Source organism: Plutella xylostella, chromosome 25 (genome assembly GCF_932276165.1).
Source record: "Plutella xylostella chromosome 25, ilPluXylo3.1, whole genome shotgun sequence".
NCBI lineage: Eukaryota > Metazoa > Arthropoda > Insecta > Lepidoptera > Plutellidae > Plutella > Plutella xylostella.
This window is the reverse complement of record NC_064005.1, coordinates 2627601-2647183: the sequence shown is the minus strand read 5'-3', so window position 1 is coordinate 2647183 and position 19583 is coordinate 2627601. Positions and strand designations below refer to the sequence as shown.

Sequence of the window (19583 nt, the reverse complement as noted above, 5' to 3'; positions counted from 1 at the left end):
ATGCTAGGCAGGAAGTGGTGCCTATAAGGAAGTTCTAATTAACATAATAGCACCGCCACAGCGCCGCACGAGGACACTCCCGCGCTTACCCAATAAATAGCATAAAACAATATGGGCAGATGAGAAGACAAGATCATTGTAAACAAAACACCAACATACACCAACTTGTATGAAAAACAGGGAGCTGGAGCATCATACTACCCACCCGCCAACACATACTTCAATCAAAATGCTCCAAAATATTATGACAACATTCGTTATAACCTAAAATCCCTTGTCAAAACATCTCAGCTTCGGGAAAAGAAAGCCGAAAATGCATAATCACGGTTAGGTAACTGAAGCCGCTCCATGCCTAACCACCCGCACGCGAACCAATACAATGATACCTAGATGCAAATGCTAATGTCCTATTTGACGAAATTTGGTAAAATAAATATAACTTTCCCGTAAACATTACGTTCTTTCACGATGTACAGGGATAACAACAATATGATTTAGCCTAAAACTATCGTAATATCATGAGATACAGGAGTATTGAACTAATTAGTGTGAGCGATTAATGAAGGTACGACAATCAAAGCAAAGCACCGCTAGTCGGCAGGCGGGGAACCGGCGAAGCTACAACAAAAATAACCAATTATCACTACTTACCGCCGACTCTGTACATGTTCGCTGTCATTTTTATACACAATCACTATTCATTAACACTTAAATAATCTACATCTGACACAATTATTAACTATAACACTATGTAATTGAGCTTTTACAATGTTTTTCATCACGTTAACTCCGGACGCCTTTCGCTGATCGCCATTTTCTTTCACACTACTAATTTGGCCAGTGCGCAGTCGCACTTTTTGGCGTAAAGTTCCTGCTCTTATAACAAAGCAATGACATGATTCTAATAATTATTTCACTTTGTATAAATAAATAACGAAAATTTTAATAGAAAGAAATATTTTTTTTCAATCGGGCGCTATTGAAATCAATTTTACAATACGCCAAAAATTCAAGAAAATATTTTCATTCATGAACGTTCCGATTCAAGCAATCCCGCAGATAATTATATTAATATGTTTGAGTAGTTTTGTCATTTTTTTATTTAATTCAATAAAAAATACAAACAAAACATCAGTTTCCATACAAAATAATAATAAATTGTACCTTTTGTTTGGATTTCTTTACAAATAAATCAACATGTTATACTAAATTATTTCAATAATGGTAGAATGGAACGTAAAGCCATAGACAAAGACGCTTAGCTGTCTATGCTCTAAATTTAGCTTGTCTATTCTATATCATAGACTGTAGGTTTTTTTAGTTTTTAAAGGCACATAATCTTCGTAAACAGCCTAAAAATAAACAACAAACAGGTTTATTTTTGTTTTAAGCAAATCAAGAAATCTTTATTTTTAAGATTTTATATTGCGATTTTTTTTCTTTTGTACATTTATTACACACATGCAAAGAAAAAAACTTATTGCGTTCTCAAAAATGACGTGGCGAATGTGACAGCTGAAATTAATCTGTTTTGTCTATGGTTTTTTGACAATTGCCAAATCAGCCAGTCCCGTATGTGTTGTAAAATTATTCAATATTGTTAATAATTCGTTAAATTAAATGAATATTGAGGCTAGGCATTGAATACCACTGAGGCTAGTGTAATCTCCGTCCGCCGCATGAACCGTTGGTGTGTATAAATCGATAACCTCAGTGAAAATCGGTGTTATAACTCGGTGATTCACTGTTTTCTTGATGTTTTCCTGCTAGACGACGGATATGGCGACGTACGAAGAGTTTATACAGCAGAACGAGGACCGGGATGGGATACGGCTCACGTGGAACGTGTGGCCGTCGAGCCGGATCGAGACGACTCGGCTGGTGGTGCCGCTGGCGTGCCTGTACCAGCCGCTGAAGGAGCGCCCAGATCTGCCCCCGATCCAGTATGAGCCCGTGCTGTGCACCCGCAACACTTGCCGCGCGATCCTCAACCCGATGTGCCAGGTCGACTACCGCGCCAAGCTGTGGGTCTGCAACTTTTGCTTCCAAAGAAATCCTGTAAGTATCTTGTTAGTGATGCTATTCTGTGTTGACCTGTGTCCCCAGGCACCTGCCCTATTATTGATGTCAATTCTGATTCCTATAATTTCGATTCCTCAACTTTTTACATAGTGGCACAAAATACTGGTAATTAATGAACAAATTCATGTAGTATTGAAGATAAAGTACCAATAAGTAAAAAGTATATTTAAGTGGTACTTGTATTTTTCTCATTGCTATTGCTCCCCTCAACAACAGCCTATCATCAGCAGCAACTCTACATCTGCTAATGTTTTTTAAATGTCTTTGCAAATTCATAATTATGTATACTATGAGTAGTTGTGTGGGTTTGGCTTAATAAACTCATAATAATCCACTGCACAACATATACCTCCTCCAAGACTGGATGGTTATTGCCACAATCTCCACACTTGGTAGACAGGCTGGAGATATCACACAACATTTAACATCCAAGACCTGAGTGCAAATATCAAAACAAATATTAGTCCTGGCCGGGGCTCAAACCCAGGATTTCTGCATAGTCCATGCATCATCCAGTCATTCAGTCTTTCTCCTTAGACAGAAAGAGCCCCCCTTATCTGAACGGAGAGTAGTTTGTAAAAATGTATGTCCATCAGAAAATTTTACATTTATACCATAAATAAAAATTATTATTATTTAACACTTTATTGTACACAGAAATATAGATACATAACAATTGAAAAACACAGTGAAAGCATACAATGGCGGGCTTATTGCCAAAAAGCAATTTCTTCCAGCCAACCTTTGTTGGTGGATAAAAGAGTTACTTACGAGCTATTAAGTTACAGGTACAATAACAATACTAATTTAATACAGCCTACAATTTTTGTTGCTCAATCTTAACCTACTTACTACCTATACCTACTTAGAACATAAATACATAATAAGCATATAAATAAATACCTACTATGAAAAAGACATAAATAAATACTTTAAAATAAAATGAAAAATATATATAAAATATATACCTAATAACTATATTGTAATACATAAATAAATATACATGACTATATCTGACTAAAAATATTTGACTTTGCTGGATATAGGTATTTCTGAAAAGATCTACAATGTGCCTTCTTATGACACTTGACTAATGTTTGCATCATAATCATTTAAATTATAATAATGACTAGTACAATTAAGAAATATTATTTTATTCTAACCCCCTTATTCATAGAGAAGTTACAATACGTTTTAACTAATAAACTGTTTTGTCCCTCTCCGACAAAGAACAATTTGTTTCTTGACAGAGAGGGACAAAACAGTTTATTAGTTAAAACGTATTGTAACTTTTCTATGAATAAGGGGGTTAGAATATAAGCGTTCTTTACAAATAGGTAGTACTTTAAGTTTGAATTTCTTTAAGAATACTTATAGATATTTTAGTTTACTACTTAAATTAAGAAGCAAACAACCATCACCTACTTACTTCTTAGAGTACTGCAATGATGGCATTCAAGTTTTACCTTCAAGCTTTTATAATATCATTGACTGAAGAAGGTGGCACTATACTTTATTCGCCATGTTTTGGCCATCCTAAGACCTGACTGACTAATGATGGATAGACCTTCATTTATTTGTGTCTCAGAAAATTACGAACTTTTAATGAATCCTTCCAAATAACCAAATATATCTACAATTAATTTCAGTTCCCACCGCAATATGCCGCTATATCAGAACAGCAGCAGCCGGCCGAGCTCATTCCCAACTTCTCCACCATCGAGTACACAATCACGCGCGCGCAGACCATGCCGCCCATCTACCTGCTGGTCGTAGACACGTGCATGGACGAGGAGGAACTTGGAGCGCTGAAGGACTCCCTACAAACCTCCCTCAGTCTGATGCCACAGAATGCCCTGATAGGACTCATCACGTTTGGACGTATGGTGCAGATTCACGAATTAGGTAAGTTTTTGTTGGGCATTAACTTGATGTAATGTAATGATGTAAGTTATTTCATTGTTATGTGATGTTAAATTATGTAAGGCTAGTTGACTAAAATACAGTTAATTTTGTAGGATCGGAAGGCATATCAAAATGCTACGTCTTCAAAGGCACAAAAGACTTGACAGCCAAACAAATTCAAGAGCAGCTGTCTATTGGTCGCGTGACGGCTCCAAACCCGCAGCAGCGCGGCCCCGGCGGCCCCCAGCAGCCCCCCGCCTACCGCTTCCTCCAACCCGTCAAGCAATGCGACATGCCACTCACCGACTTGCTTAGCGAACTAGGCCGTGACCCCTGGCCTCTAGGCATGGGCAAGAGGCCGCTACGAAGCAGCGGTGTAGCCCTATCACTGGCCGTTGGCCTACTCGAAGTGACCTACCCCAACACGGGAGCCCGCATCATGATGTTCCTCGGCGGCCCGTGCTCTCAGGGTCCGGGTCAGGTGGTGAACGATGAGCTGAAGCAGCCAATTAGGTCTCACCACGACATCCACAAAGACAACGCCAAGTACATGAAGAAGGCTATCAAGCACTACGAGGCGCTATCTCTGCGCTCGGCTACGAATGGACATGCTATAGACATCTACTCGTGCGCGCTTGACCAGACCGGTTTGATGGAGATGAAGCAGTGCTGCAACTCTACTGGGTAAGTTACGTTAATTTCATAAAATTTAAATATGAGGCGTAATTGATAAAGCTGCATTTCTTATAGGAAAGCTGATTGCTTGTTACTGGACGCGCGTAACGCTTCTAACTGCATAGAATGAACGCAAAACTATCAAACTAAACACTCGGTATGCTAAACCGCAATATACCGCTTATTCAGACGGCGGCGGCGAACAGTTTGCCTACTACACTACACAGCCCAACGATAATTGTAGTACAAAAAAACCGTCACTACGTATTTTTTGCTGTGTAGTTTTCCACATTTTATGTTTTAGGGCTGAATTTTCAATAGTCAGACAAATGTTATCTGAGGAATAATTCTGATGCTGTCACGTCTGAATGTTTGTATTTTGTATTAGACAGTCACCAGATAACATTTATCTGAGCCATTGAAAAATCAGCGCTTAGTTTTTTAAAGTTCATTCCTTTTAAATTAATATTTTGCGCACAATTCCAGTGGACACATGGTGATGGGCGACTCGTTCAACTCGTCGCTGTTCAAGCAGACGTTCCAGCGCGTGTTCTCCAAGGACCAGAAGGGCGACTTCAAGATGGCCTTCAACGGCACGCTCGAGGTCAAGTGCAGTCGCGAGTTGAAAAGTAAGCACTTACACTCATCTGGTCTAACTATAGTAGAGAGCTTATTTCCCACAAAGGTCCAAGGTTTTCTGGGGCCTTAATACAAGTTATACATATAGTTTACAAAAATAAACAGTTTCATGATAGTTTCCGGTATAGGTACCGCTATATTTGCGAGAGCGTAAATGTAACTTAAAACTCTATTCCTACCATTGCCATGATTTTCAAAATAAAACTAAATTATTTTTGTCCCCCCATAGCCAGTATACCACACAGGAGGGTCCACCAAATATACCTTCTGTAGTCTGTAGTGATGTATCACCCATTACTCATAGAATATATGCAGGGTGCACCGGACATATTACACAGTCAGCGACTGATGCTAGTCTATTGCGGTGGTGTTTATCATCAATAGAATAGAGGTCTTTCTATTTTTAATTAATTAAATGTTGTGGAGCTTAATGTTACGTTGACACAGACGATGTGAGAGAGAGAGCGCAATAGAGCGAGACAGCTATACATGAAACCACAGATAATAATTTAGTGAATACTAAACATAAACAATACCCTTAGAATAAAACGTGCAACACAAACCACTAACACCCTCAATAATTCCAGTATCGGGCGCGATCGGATCCTGTGTTTCGCTGAACGTGAAGGGGGCATCAGTGTCGGAGCAGGAGGTGGGCATGGGCGGCTCCTGCCAGTGGAAGATGTGCACCTTCACGCCCAGCACCACCGTCGCCGTGTTCTTTGAGGTTAGGAAAAAAAACAATTAGTCTAATATCTATGGTATTTAAGAAACGAAACTACAAGTAGAATAACGCTGTAATGCTTTCCAAAAACGGGTGACATGATTCGTGATAGTGTATTTAGGACAAAATATTCTAAAGTGTTCCAAAATGGCGGCAAGACGTCGCGACGATGACATATTTAGATACAACGAATGATAAAAAATTAGTCAGATAGCATCATAACGTAATGGACCAATAGCAGCCGGGCAGCATAGAGCGCACCAATGGCGTCGCTTCTTCGTCTCTAACCAATGACGAATGATGACTATAGGGACCCTCGTTTATGATAATATCATAATAGTCATCATAATATTTATCAGCCAATAATCTGGTTGAAAATAGACCCAATGAATATAACTGCAATCTCTCTCCAAAAACCCTACCAGCTACCTGTGTACACGAATAAAGAGTTTGATTTGATTTGCTATCTACCTATGAATATAAACATAACACTGTTGTCCCCAGGTAGTAAACCAGCACTCGGCGCCGGTGCCGGCGGGCGGGCGCGGCTGCATGCAGTTCATCACGCAGTACCAGCACTCTAGTGGGCAACGCCGCGTCCGGGTCACCACTGTCGCGCGCAAGTATGTACTTACTGCTAGATTAATACATACCTCAATAAGTCTCTCATTCACCCAAAGGTTGCCTGGAAGAGATCGCTTTTAGCGATAAGGCCGCATATTGTGCTTACTCCTTTTGTTATTTAATGTATGTTGTGTGTTTTGTTCAATAAAGTTATATTGTATTGTATTGTGTATTGTATTGTATTGTATACCTATAGGGATAAGGGTTTCTCCTTCTTAGCGTGTTGTTGACAGGTTTGTCACCTTGTTGAAAAGATTAGCTCTTCAGATAGACGACAATTATTTGATACATCGCTCGGGCTCGGAGAGATTGCATTTCTATTACGTCCCGCTTTTATGTAGAAGTTAATGACTTTTACATGCTAAACTGGAGCTCCAAAAACTAATATTCGGAAATCTTTTATGGGCGATATGTGCTCTCTAACTAAAAACATTCTACTGTTGTTTTTCCCGAATTTACGTTATTTTTCACAACAGCTTCATCTATATAACACCTGTCCTCTCCCACAGTTGGGGCGACGCCGCGGCCAACTTACACCACATATCGGCCGGCTTCGACCAGGAGGCGGCGGCGGTGGTGATGGCGCGGCTGGTGGTGTACCGCGCGGAGCAGGAGGACGGGCCCGACGTGCTGCGCTGGCTCGACCGCATGCTCATACGCCTGGTGAGTGTGCAGTATAGAGCAGGGCTAGTAGCACGGGGCATATTTAAGACTTGACAAAAGTTTTGCATCGCGCTCACTCACATTACGCAGCCTTAAGAGCGAGCGTCACGGAGAACTTTTGTCACGTCTTAAATGCGCTCCGTACTAGCCCTTCAAGAGCTGCATCATGGCCTGTTTATCTTTGTAGATAAACGTCACTTCAGAATTTACTGGTAAATCAATGTTTTTAAAATTTAACCTGTTTTGGAGCTAGAATACAAAGTATAGCTGATGCCTTGGCCACCTCATACCTACATTTGAATACCTACGAATTTTTAATGTTGACACAAGTGTAAGCTTTATCTTTATTTCCGTAGCCTAGCCTAATTTCATTCGGACTTTGTATAGTACTAACGAACGTCACTAAATCAATATTTTTTTAACGAGTTTTTTTTCGCGTATTTTGAAATTTTGATTTTATTTTTGGGCTTAGATATAACGTGCTGCACATGTAGGTTTCGACTTAGTATAACCTTTTTAGAACACCCTGTAGATACCATCATATACGTATCATATAAAATCAAAATACATTGTCCAGCTGCCCATCGAAACTATTGATTATGAATGAGAGACTAACGTTACAAATTTTCCCCTCAGTGCCAGAAGTTCGGCGAGTACGCCAAGGACGACCCGAACAGCTTCCGTCTGTCGGAGAACTTCAGCCTGTACCCGCAGTTCATGTACCACCTGCGCCGCTCGCAGTTCCTGCAGGTCTTCAACAACTCGCCCGACGAGACCACCTTCTACAGGTTAGTGCTTGAATTGTAAAATCTGGTTATAATCTACAGGTTTTTTATAGCGACCTACACCATAATCGCCATTCTAAGCTATGTAATCTAAAGGTGAGTATAGATTACTTACAACATTCTGGCGAGCATTTCTGTGTAATGTAACGTTCTTACAAACCGTCTACGGTTAAGGTAATCGCCCCGAGGTCAGGATATGCTAATTTTGTGCGTTAATTGTCTTCCCTAGAAACTTTTTTAGGAAGGAGCGAAATAAATTCAAACTCATCAAACGCATGATCAAAACGATACAAAAATTACTGTAGGTATCCATGTTTTAAAAACACTATCGGAAATGACTTTTCTCCATCTTGCCTACCAACAATGGATAGTCCGGCAATAACCCTCCAAACGAGGCTCATATCCTACATTAAATAGTGTGCAATGAGTACGCAAGGACGACCCGAACAGCTTCCGTCTGTCGGAGAACTTCAGCCTGTACCCGCAGTTCATGTACCACCTGCGCCGCTCGCAGTTCCTGCAGGTCTTCAACAACTCGCCCGACGAGACCACCTTCTACAGGTTAGTGCTTGAATTGTGTATGTAAGTCTGGTTTTAAGTAACAGGTTATTCTTCTTATAGCGATCTTCATTATAACCAGCCAACAATCGCCCACAGCTGGCCTGCTTCAAGAAACGCTCCGACTACATGTATGCTATCTGTCTAAGTTTGACTAACCGGCCCAAAGTTATTCCAAAGTTATTCCGGGCCTCCGTAGATACTTTATCTACATTGTTGTACAAAGGAGCGAAATAAATGCGGACTATTTAAACGCATGATCAAAATGACACAAAAATACTATATTTGTGTTTTTAAAGGCCCAAGGCTAAGTCCCATGTCCCATGTAAGGCCCATGTCCTACATTAAATAGTGTACAATTAGTACGCAAGGGCGACCCGAACAGCTTCCGTCTGTCGGAGAACTTCAGCCTGTACCCGCAGTTCATGTACCACCTGCGCCGCTCGCAGTTCCTGCAGGTCTTCAACAACTCGCCCGATGAGACCACCTTCTATAGGTTAGGTGTATTTTGGTTTTAATCTACAGGCAATTATTGCGACCTTCATTATAACCAGCCAACATACGCCTACAGCTGGCCTGCTTCAAGAAACGCACCGACTATATCTAAGCTATGTATCTAAGGTCGGCTAAACGGCCCAAAGTTATTCCACCCTAGATTACGCGTTTGTTGATTCCGGGCCTCCGTAGATACTTTATCTACATTGTTGTACAAAGGAGCGAAATAAATGCGGACTAATTAAACGCATGATCAAAATGACACAAAAAATACTATATTTGTGTTTTTAAAGGCCCAAGGCCAAGGCCCATGTCCTACATTAAATAGTGTACAATGAGCACGCCAAAGAGGGCCCGATCAGCTTCCGTCTGTCGGAGAGCTTCAGCCTGTACCCGCAGTTCATGTACCACCTGCGCCGCTCGCAGTTCCTGCAGGTCTTCAACAACTCGCCCGACGAGACCACCTTCTACAGGTAAACATTATAATAATATATAAACATTACAGAAAATCATATAAGCCCCGTTGTCAAATATCTAATAAGCTATGTAATCTAAGAGCGGCTAACCTGCCCGAGGTCAGAGGGCCTATCACGGGCTAACGTGGCAATTCGATACTATCTTCAATACTACACAAACATATCGAAATAGAACAGCGCCAACTACAAATTACATTTAATGTCATGCTCCAACTACTAACATAACTAATGAAGTTCATGGGACTTTTTTCCATCTGCCAAGCTTGTCGTTTCATGACCATGCCCTACAACTGTCTAAAATCTGTTCCCTCTCTCCACAGACACATGCTGATGCGCGAAGACCTCACGCAATCGCTCATCATGATCCAGCCGATCCTCTACTCGTACAGCTTCGGAGGCGCCCCGGAGCCTGTGCTGCTCGACACCAGCTCCATCCAGCCCGACCGCATCCTGCTCATGGACACCTTCTTCCAGATCCTCATCTACCATGGAGAGGTAATTACTACCAGAGACTGCTAAAATAGTGTTGATAGTCAAAGCCACGTCTGCGTCTGCAGCTGATCTTTGACCAGTTGTTGGTGGGCGCTGAAGCGTTTTCAAAGCGTCAATGGTAGAGCGACCAAATAGCGCCTTTCATTCCGATAGAGCAGCCCAAGACAGTCACAGAGGTAACACGGTTGCAACAGTGGTACAGTCGACTGAATACTATGACGTACGGAACGACGTCACCTCACGTTTCTTCGGAGGCACGCCCGAGCCCGTGCTGCTGGACACCAGCTCCATCCAGCCCGACCGCATCCTGCTCATGGACACCTTCTTCCAGATACTCATCTACCATGGAGAGGTAACCACCACCAGAGACTACCAAATATTGAAAATAGTGTCGATAGTAAAAGCCAAGTCTGATTATGTAGCTGATCTTTGATGAGCTGTTAGTTGACGCTGAAGCGTTTCTAAAGCGTCAATGTAGGATCTATATAGCGACATTACTTCTGATAGCTTACCCTAAGACAGCCACAGAGGTAACACGGTTGCAACAGTGGTACAGTCGTCTGAATACGATGACGTATGGAAGGACATAGATCTTATTTTTACCTTTCGGTTTGTGGACTGTGTGCAGTGACTGTGACCCGAATAAAGTCCACTTTTTTTCTTTAACCATTCACTAACCCCCACTCCCCATCCGCAGACAATAGCGCAATGGCGCGCGCTCCGCTACCAGGACATGGCTGAGTACGAGAACTTCAAGCAGCTGCTACGAGCGCCCGTCGACGACGCACAGGAGATCCTGCAGACCAGGTTCCCCGTGCCACGGTACATTGATACAGAGCACGGCGGCTCACAGGTATGTACACAACCTGACCATTCATTAATTCAAACATGGACGGTTATGTAGATAGTTATGTAGACAATCTACAAACGTGTATAACTTGTAAATTGTAAACTTATGTACCTATTATAAAATGTTTTTGGAAAATAAACGAAATAATAATAAACTACTTATGCAGCTGACTGTACAAGCGGTGTTCGCTTGTAGCTGCCTGATAAGAACCAGGGGTCAAGCTTGGTACCCTCTAGATGTTGTGCGGCGTATGTTGTGGTCACACCATCCTAGAGTATAGCTCAGTCCTGTGAGGGAACCTAAATATGTCTTTAGCTATAATGTAGCTTCTAAATAGGTATTGTATCTACCTAAATACCTATAGTTCTTGATTTAATAGTCACCTATAACTATATTCAACTAATGTAAAATGAACGGATATTTCATTGACTTGTACATTAAATGATTAGCGGTAAATTAATAATATTTTAATTTAATTATGTTAAGTAAAACAACGAGCAGTTAATTAACGTATAATCGAAATTCTCAAGCTTAGGCTAGGTAATATTCTCCCGTGGCATTTATTTACATTTTACATAAGTTATCTTTCTAAAAACTTACATGGATTTATTATGTTTCATGTCTTACTTACATTTATGTTCTGTTTATTACTATACCTTAGTCTTATATTTTTTTTTATGATCTAAAGACGGACCTTTTCTACCGTCCGTCTGTTGCTCACTTGCTTATTTACAGTTTTAGGTTTCGCCGCCAGCATTCTCTCCAACATAGCGTTGACTTTCTGTTGCGTCTTCAGGAAGTTTTTGAAATGCGTGTCATCATAAGTAGACGGTCGCCTCTTCATCGACATCTGATGTCTGTGCGGCACTCTGACCGTATGCGCATTCTCCATACTACTTCTCTCTCTTTCCCTCTCCCTAGATTCTATCGCGTCGAGTTGAGAGAAGTGGTGTTTAAACTGGTGCTTCGTATGATGGTGTTCGGGACGCTTTTCGATTTTTGGATCAGAGAAATGCTTCAATCTGTGCTCTGGCTGTGACGCTTTGTAATCAGGATCTTTGAACTCCTGTAAAGGAGGTTCAGAGACATGTGTGTTCCGATGCTTGCTGGCACTGGACGCAAAGGTTTTCGGCGCATTCCATTGCTGCTCCGCTAAGTATGAGTCGAAGTTGACATTCTTCGGTCGGTATTCGCGCAGTGGCTCGTATAGATCAGGCTCGGCCTTAGGATGAGCGAACTTTGGTGAATGTTTTTCTTCATTTGTCTGAGAGTTGTAGCGCAGCTGAAAGCGGCCGAGATTTCCTTGGTCATTGACTTCCTCTAAAACCTCGTGAGTGTTCTTGTTGTGGTAGGTCATTGGTATGGTCTCGTACGCTGGTTTAGACGCGCTCTGGTCCATCGGGCGCCTGTGATGTGCAGATCGCTGAACATTCCATGTCTTGTCCTCAACAGAACTGTATGGTCTTCTTGTCGTGATCACAACTATGTTTTGGTTCTGTACGATTGTGCCGAAGGGTGTCTTCTTGACTTTGATCGGTATGCCGAGAGGCGGTATGTCGTAGGAGTTTGTCTGTATCGTCATTGCGGGGAGGTGTCGCGGCGCGGCCGGCCGGCTGGGCGAGGGCACTGGCGGGGGCACAGGCGGGGGCACGGGCCGGGGCACGGGCCGGGGCATGTCTACTACGTAGGGGTCGCGCTTGTTGTAGACAGCTCTGCTGACATCGAGGATGTTGGTGCCCAGCAGTGGAGCCAGGTTGCCGCTCTCCCTCTGTTGCGGGAATGACGTGCGATAAATCGGCACCCTTCCATCATCATTAGCTACATAGTCGTGTGAAATCAATTTTGTTTCGGTCATAGGTTGTTGTTTAGGAGGATTATCGATTTTCGCCTTCAGCGTCTGTATCTGTTCGAATAGCTGCGAAAGCTTGTCGAGCACCATAGCATTTTCAGCTTTTTTATCTGCAAAAATACAAACTATTTTTCATAAGTCTAACATGGTATAAGCCTTGAAATATAAAATGTACCTACCTAGATATTGATTAATCTTACCTGCGCTTTCTGTAGTGGTACTTGGACTTCTGGGGACAGTAGTTGGCCTCCGAGTGGTCTTGGTGAACACGGTGGTGGCGAGCACAGTGGAAGACGGTGCCGATACGACCTTGGCCAAACCACCCATTACAAGGCTGGCCTGAATCTGCCCATTGCTCACATCCATCTGCTTATTGACAAGTTGCTGAGGCACAGCTTGAGGATAGCCGTTGTAATTAAACGGGTTAAACATCCCTGGGTACCCTGGAATATCCCCTGCAGGATACATCACACCGTTTCCTGGTGTAGATGTGATGATGGCCGGCAGAGGGGGAAAGTTTGCCAGTTTTTCTAAATTTAACGGGATACTGTTGTAGATAACATTGTTGGTGGCTTGAGCATGCTGCGAAGCATGCGCGGTATCGGTGTGCTTCTTGACAGTGAATACTCCTGCAGGAGGGTAATTATTATTCGGAGGGATGTGAGGTAAACTTTTTACTTCAGGTGGCCCTTTTTTATCGGTTTCCTCTGATTGTTCTGCTGTTTCGATCTCGATTCTCTTCTCAATCACCCTCTCCGATGTGGTAGTCGTCGTCTTAGTTGTTGTTGTAGCGATATGTTTGCGTTTATGATGTTTGGTTTTATCTGTAGTAACGTCTTTTTTAAGCTTTACCTCCGTTTGTGGTTCAGCTTGAGTAGCCATGTCTTTGTCTTTTAAAGTCACCGTTTGCTCTGTTAAAGATTCTTTTACGTGATCTGTTATATCCTTTTTTAGATCTCTCAAGATTTTACTTTTAATTTCTTTTGTTAATGCTTCTAGCAGTTCGTTTGGAACTTCCTTTAGTTTATTTTTGTAGTCTTCTTGTTTCTTAGATTGTTGGTATTCGTTTGGCATTTCCTTTCTGAGGTCTTTTAGTACGCTGTTTTTTATTTTGTTGGTTATTTCCTGAAGTAGATGAGATGGTTTTTTTTTCGGTTTACTTTTGCTTTTACTCTTGTTGTGGTTGTGTTGGCCTTGTGCGGGTATGGCTTTTTTCTCACGGTCTCCAGTGTCAAACCCATCCGCTTCTGGAAAACTATTGACGTTATCATTGTCAACATACAACGACCCTGGTGCATTGGTTGTTAGGTTTTCAGGGATATTTACACTCTTTAGCAAGTAATCGTTGAAAGCATTGTATATGCTTAATTTTTTACCAGGTTCACGAGTGTCATTCGATGTTGTTTTAGAGTTTTTACGTAAAATATCAATAGCGGTGGTACTTTCTTCACTGTTTTTGGTCTGTTTTAGTACACTTTTAGGCTGTTTAGTTAACTTCTGATCTTCTAAATCCTTTTTGCTAGCCTTTTTGTATATTCCTTCATCAGTGGGTTTGGAATTGGACAAATCACTAACATTATGGACCTCCTCCGTTTTCTTTGGTGTATTTGCGTTATCTGAAGAATTGGTGCATGAATTTTCAGTGCAATTTTTTGGTTCAATCGTTGTTGACATAGTCATGTTTACATGTTGTGGCTTTGTGTCCATGTCCAAGTATTTATAGATGTTATCGAAGCTCGGGGACTTACCGACTGGAGCCGTCTGTAGTAAATCTGACGATGGACTCCTGTTGTGCTTCGTTTCTTTATAATTTTTTTCATGGAGAATTTTTGATGGCATTTTTATCATTTGTGCATTAGACATCGTCGCTACAGTCGTAGACTCTTCTTTATTGACACGTTCTGAAAAGTTACCAAAGCCGGTATGATTATTCCAGGAAGCAAAACCCAGGGTTAGAAAAAAGGAAGCAGATAAAGGTGTGTTTTAAATAAAAATATATCCTTACTTTGACTTTGTTCAGCAGACTTTTGTTTTTCGACATGACTGCCTTGTTTTGTTATGTGTGATTCGATTTTTGAATTTTTTGCAAAACATTCATGTTGTATCGTCCTATAAAAAAAATATAGATTATCAGTACTTTTTATTGTAGGTATGCCGATTTGTTTTATATTTCAAGATTTTAAATTGGCTCAGCAATACCTGTTGTTCAAATCATCAGGATTCAGATTGTGTTCACGTAGTTTCGTCACCATCGTCGCATCTAAATCTTCTTTTCTCACTCCGCTGAGTATTAAAACACATATTAAATCTGAAACAATTGCCATCAAATAATAAACTAAATAAGGTATTTATAATTGATTGAAAATGTAACACTATAACAGCCATAATCTGAAATGCATTTGACATTGCAGGTTGCCTTGTAAAACAGCGTTTTCAGTTGTTAAAATTATGATGCAATTAATTTGATGTTATATTGCACCTTTTTTGTGTTCAGAGTGCTTCGTAGTAGTCTGGCCGAATGCGTGGGTGAGTTGAAATATCAACGTACATGTCAGGGCGAAAGCAGCCAGTGGTATTTGGTAAAACATTTTGTTTCGTTATCGCGATAAGATTTTCATTGTTTTGTGCGGCGACGGCCAGTTTATTACTGCCGTTTGGTGCTCAACCGTTGCTGCTACGTTTTTCTTTTTTATTGATCGTACACACGCGTCAAATCACTGTATCGATAAATATTTTTCTGTAGTCCTGAGATATTTTATTCTCACTTACACGTATTTAGGAATATATTAAAACTAAGGGTAAGCTTGCACTAATTAAAGTCTATCGATCATTGCGGTTAAGTGGAAACACTGTATGGTCTAGTGTTTGAATCGATATTACATGTAAAACTTATTAGTATGATGCACTTTTCTAGATGACTGTACATTTTTTCGTATGCAATTTACTGTAATATTCAGCAGGGCATTGCATTTAATGCTTTTGAATAAGGTATTGAAAAATTCTTTGAAATATATTTCTATTTGTCATTGTCACTACTATTGACGAAGTCCCAAGTAATTATTCAAAGAGAGATCTAGATATTCTCATTAAATTAACTCTCTGGAAATCTAGTTTGTTAACTCTATTCTTTTCCTTTAAATTGTTTCCTTCAGGCAAATCTGATGTCACATATTTCAATCTTGATCTTCCAGAACATAGTACATTCGGTCAATAGTATATCAATAAAACCACTGACTTCTCTCCTCTGGCTCATCCGGGTTACGTCTCCACCAATATTTCCTTTGATATTTCTCCTGTTTCTTCGTCCTAAAATTAGTAAATACTGGTTTATATCTTCACTTCTCAATTAGGTATTATGTTCACACCAGTCAACAACGGCCAATCCAATCTCTCAAGTACAATTTCCGACCATTTATCGATATTATCGTTTATAAATTAAGAGTTACGTTGCTATTTGAATAATCGGCTAGGTGTTTTAGCTCTAACTGTCTGAGGGTTCGAATGTTTCTGAAACATCCGTCTCTATTGGTAGTCGGATGATAAAAATAATACAAACACGTCTAACAAAGGATCATGAAGACTTATTTCTTTCCGTTATCGACAATATTTTTTAATTTATTTACGCGTCCCGTTCATTGATTCTATTCATAGTTGAGAGAGAATTAACGGAAGTGGTTTTGTTTCTGTATGAATCGTGTTATACTGTACCATAGTTTGCAACCGAATGTATATGTTCTCTCCCTAATGGACAACATTTCAAAAAACTAAAGCTGCTATAAATCGAAAACCATTTCGAGATTTAGCTCTAAAGGCCACAAAAAAAATGTTTTTGTATTTTTTGGATGTATCATTTTCGAGAAAATCATAAAATAGTAAAAAAGTGCTGATGACGTCATGCATCAGGTGCGATGCATTTTGATGATCAAAGCCCATAGATTTAAAAACAATGTAACTGTCACTTTCATTTTTGATTGACGTTGACGTTTTATCGTGACGTTGTTGTTTATTTGGGTCATTTTCATTAATTCTGTTCTGACACTTTCTGACTATTTTTTTTATTTATTATTAAGAGATGACCTCTATATAATATGTCCCAGAGCATGCCACCGCCTACACAGTTGAAAAAATGCTTCTGCTTATTTTTTTACATGATAAGTACCTACTTTCCATCATCAGAAATATCAATGTCATTTGAAAATGACCCATTTGTTGGTTGGCATGTAAACAAAGTTTAAATATCACTTGTCAGTGTCATTTATGTTTTTTTCGAGACTCAGGCAATAGACAAAAATAAAAATTGAGCCTAATATGTGACGTCACTTCCGATTTTAAAATAATTAACTTTAAAGTTAAAAATAACATGCAAAAATTAATGTATATACAAAATAAAAAAATACGGGTCCACTAATTTTCTATAAACTTTCCGAATAACTAATAAAAATATAGGGTAAAGAAAATGAAATGTTGTCCATTGTACGTCTGTCATTACTCCATCTTAATTCCTACCCCTCACTAACGTGACGGCTGCCTTTTCAGATATTGTTTCTATATCTGTAGACCTACTTACAAATTGTTCATGAATTATCGAAAACTTACTTTTACTTGATGTTTAGGTGAATATTTCTTATAATAATTAATATATTTTGTGTTCCAGGCCCGGTTCTTGCTGTCCAAAGTGAATCCCTCTCAGACTCACAACAACATGTACGCGTATGGCGGGGTGAGTCGTTATAATCAAACGTTTACTTATACATTAATTATAATAACAATTTTTATAATCATGGAACGAAAGACATGGAAGAAAGTAGAGTGAGATGAAAAAATCATCACATTTGAGTATACCTGCATATAATGATTTTAGGATAGATACATCATGTACTTTACATATCTTTATCACACGACGTAAAGTATGTGTTTATGAGAATTATTAAAAGCTTAGGTACCTAGTTAATCAATGAATGAATGAATAATTATAATTTAATTAGAACCTATTAGCATGGCAGCGTGCTGCGACGTTTTTTAGTTGATTGCAATAAGAGTAGCATGATTTTAAATTCGATTGGTTTTTTCCATCACAGCATGGTTTGAAATTTATGTGTTTTTTTTTGTTTCATCTTTGTTTCGGCGAAAACCAGGCGATGCCGATACCATCAGCGGTAGTGTTTTTTTTATTATTCTAATTTCTCATTGGTCGGTGTTGGTTTACTAACTTTTAACCTTGTAATTAATTTACCCTTGCTTCTTCGTAAATACCTATAGTACCTAATTAGTTATTGTAGTAACTTTCTGAACTATTTTAGTTCGTTTAACCAGAAGAAGATTAGAATTCAGACATATCCCAAGGTATTCACGAAAAAGCATTAGGCTTTTGCATGCTGCTTAACAAATGTTTAACCTGAGACGACGACGTAGGTACACTAGCAACGACGTAACTTGACCATATTTCAACTAGAGATTCGAGATTCTAACTAGAGATTTCAGACGTGGTTTCTAATGTACTGCCAGTGAGTCTGAATCAACCAAATTAAGATTTGACAAAGGTTTTTCATAATCTTCCTACAATACAGAGAATTCCAGATCAAATGCTGATTAGGAGACGTTTAGATGAAAACGGAAGCTTGGCTTTTATGTAAACTGCCAAAACTTCAAACTACTACTATCACGATAGATACCTTGTATATTATCGGATATTATGTATAAAGCTAGCTGCTTCGCTATCAGGGAAAAGGGAGCTTCTTTTATGGTCCTTAAATTACTGTAAGCTAATCTCTTCACTGCCGATAAGGTAACGTTTCTGATAATGCCACAATTTACTCGTAAATCTGGGGTTTGGTCTTAACACATTTTAAGCTTTATAACCATATTAAGGCTTGTTTTAACATTCGCAGGACGGTGGCGCCCCCGTGTTGACGGATGACGTGTCGCTGCAAGTGTTCATGGAGCATCTTAAGAAGCTAGCCGTGTCGTCGACCGCCTAGCAGTAACTGACAAATAGTGCGTTATGGATGATCTATGTCCTTTCGTCTTGGGCGACCCCCGCGCATTTTGGTAGCTATTCTGTTTAAAGGTAAGCGTCCACAAATCGGCCCAAACGAATTGTCATAAATGTATGGAGAAACGGCGATGAAGTGGACGCACTTGTGTGGATTTCTATACAAAGAATACTGAATGCGATGCGGCCGTTGCGTAAATGCCGTAAGGTGGACGCTTACCTTAAGAATATGCTACGTTTTTTAAACTAAAAATAGCAGAGCGTCCTAAATGCGTTAGTTCCAATTTCGGCCACTACTGTTATAATATTTGTCGCTCTGCAGTTGATATTCCATGGTGGCAGATGTAATAAAATTCCTATAGGCATGCGTGCGTTTTGTCCATCGATGAAGATTCCCCTATGTTTACTACAATTTTAAGTTATATTTTCTACTGTGTAAATTAAATTGGATCTATATAGTATGTTGTGTTTAGTTTACATTTATATTGAAATGAAAAAAGGTTATTATAGAGATTGTATAGTATGACTTTTATATCTTTTATTTAATTCAATTTTCTGTTGTGCAGTATTAGGTGGATGAATTTTAATAGCAACTTCAATACCTAAATGTAGTTGTACCTATCTATATTTCCAAAATAAATGGCATATAATTTGTTTTGAATAGTTTAATTTTACTTACATTTATGTTATTTTTTTTCACTTTACTTAAGTATGTTTCCAATGTCTGTTTGATTTTTTTGCGTGAGATGTATTTGAGAACTAATGAAACAGATA

At 39.7% G+C, this 19583-nt stretch overlaps 2 protein-coding genes across 8 annotated transcripts in view; one reads left to right on the top strand and one right to left on the bottom strand.

Moving 5' to 3' along the window:
• Positions 1-1029, bottom strand: part of LOC105381888 (metastasis-associated protein MTA3) — a 51894-nt gene extending 50865 nt beyond the window's left edge. For 3 of the 6 annotated variants that reach the window (XM_048630143.1, XM_048630145.1, XM_048630144.1), the window contains exon 1: positions 652-1029. In XM_048630143.1, the coding sequence (XP_048486100.1) occupies positions 652-679 (28 nt within the window). In that variant the 5' untranslated portion in view covers positions 680-1029. The remainder of the gene's footprint in view (positions 1-651) is intronic. The other 3 variants (XM_048630142.1, XM_048630146.1, XM_048630147.1) reach the window with 1 other exon arrangement.
• Positions 1030-1530: 501 nt separating this feature from the next.
• Positions 1531-19464, top strand: LOC105380558 (protein transport protein Sec23A). Of its 2 annotated transcripts, XM_038107302.2 has the most exons (14): positions 1531-1690; positions 1771-2058; positions 3732-3987; positions 4101-4671; positions 5149-5291; positions 5889-6028; positions 6530-6648; positions 7159-7312; positions 7949-8100; positions 9947-10121; positions 10816-10971; positions 17472-17537; positions 17953-17973; positions 18706-19464. In XM_038107302.2, the coding sequence occupies exons 2-14, from the start codon at positions 1780-1782 to the stop codon at positions 18793-18795; spliced, it is 2322 nt and encodes a 773-aa protein (XP_037963230.1). In that variant the 5' UTR covers positions 1531-1690; positions 1771-1779; the 3' UTR covers positions 18796-19464. The 2 variants fall into 2 exon arrangements, with proteins under 2 accessions (XP_037963230.1, XP_037963231.1); XM_038107303.2 differs by lacking the exon at positions 17953-17973.
• The last annotated feature ends 119 nt before the right edge of the window (positions 19465-19583 follow it).

Bases quoted from the DNA above. Each gene is read 5' to 3' on its own strand.
- LOC105380558 (XM_038107302.2), top strand. From the start codon at position 1,780: ATGGCGACGTACGAAGAGTTTATACAGCAGAACGAGGACCGGGATGGG. The intron at 2,059-3,731 runs GTAAGTATCTTG...AATTAATTTCAG, and splicing joins TTTGCTTCCAAAGAAATCCT to TTCCCACCGCAATATGCCGC. The intron at 10,972-17,471 runs GTATGTACACAA...TTTGTGTTCCAG, and splicing joins CAGAGCACGGCGGCTCACAG to GCCCGGTTCTTGCTGTCCAA.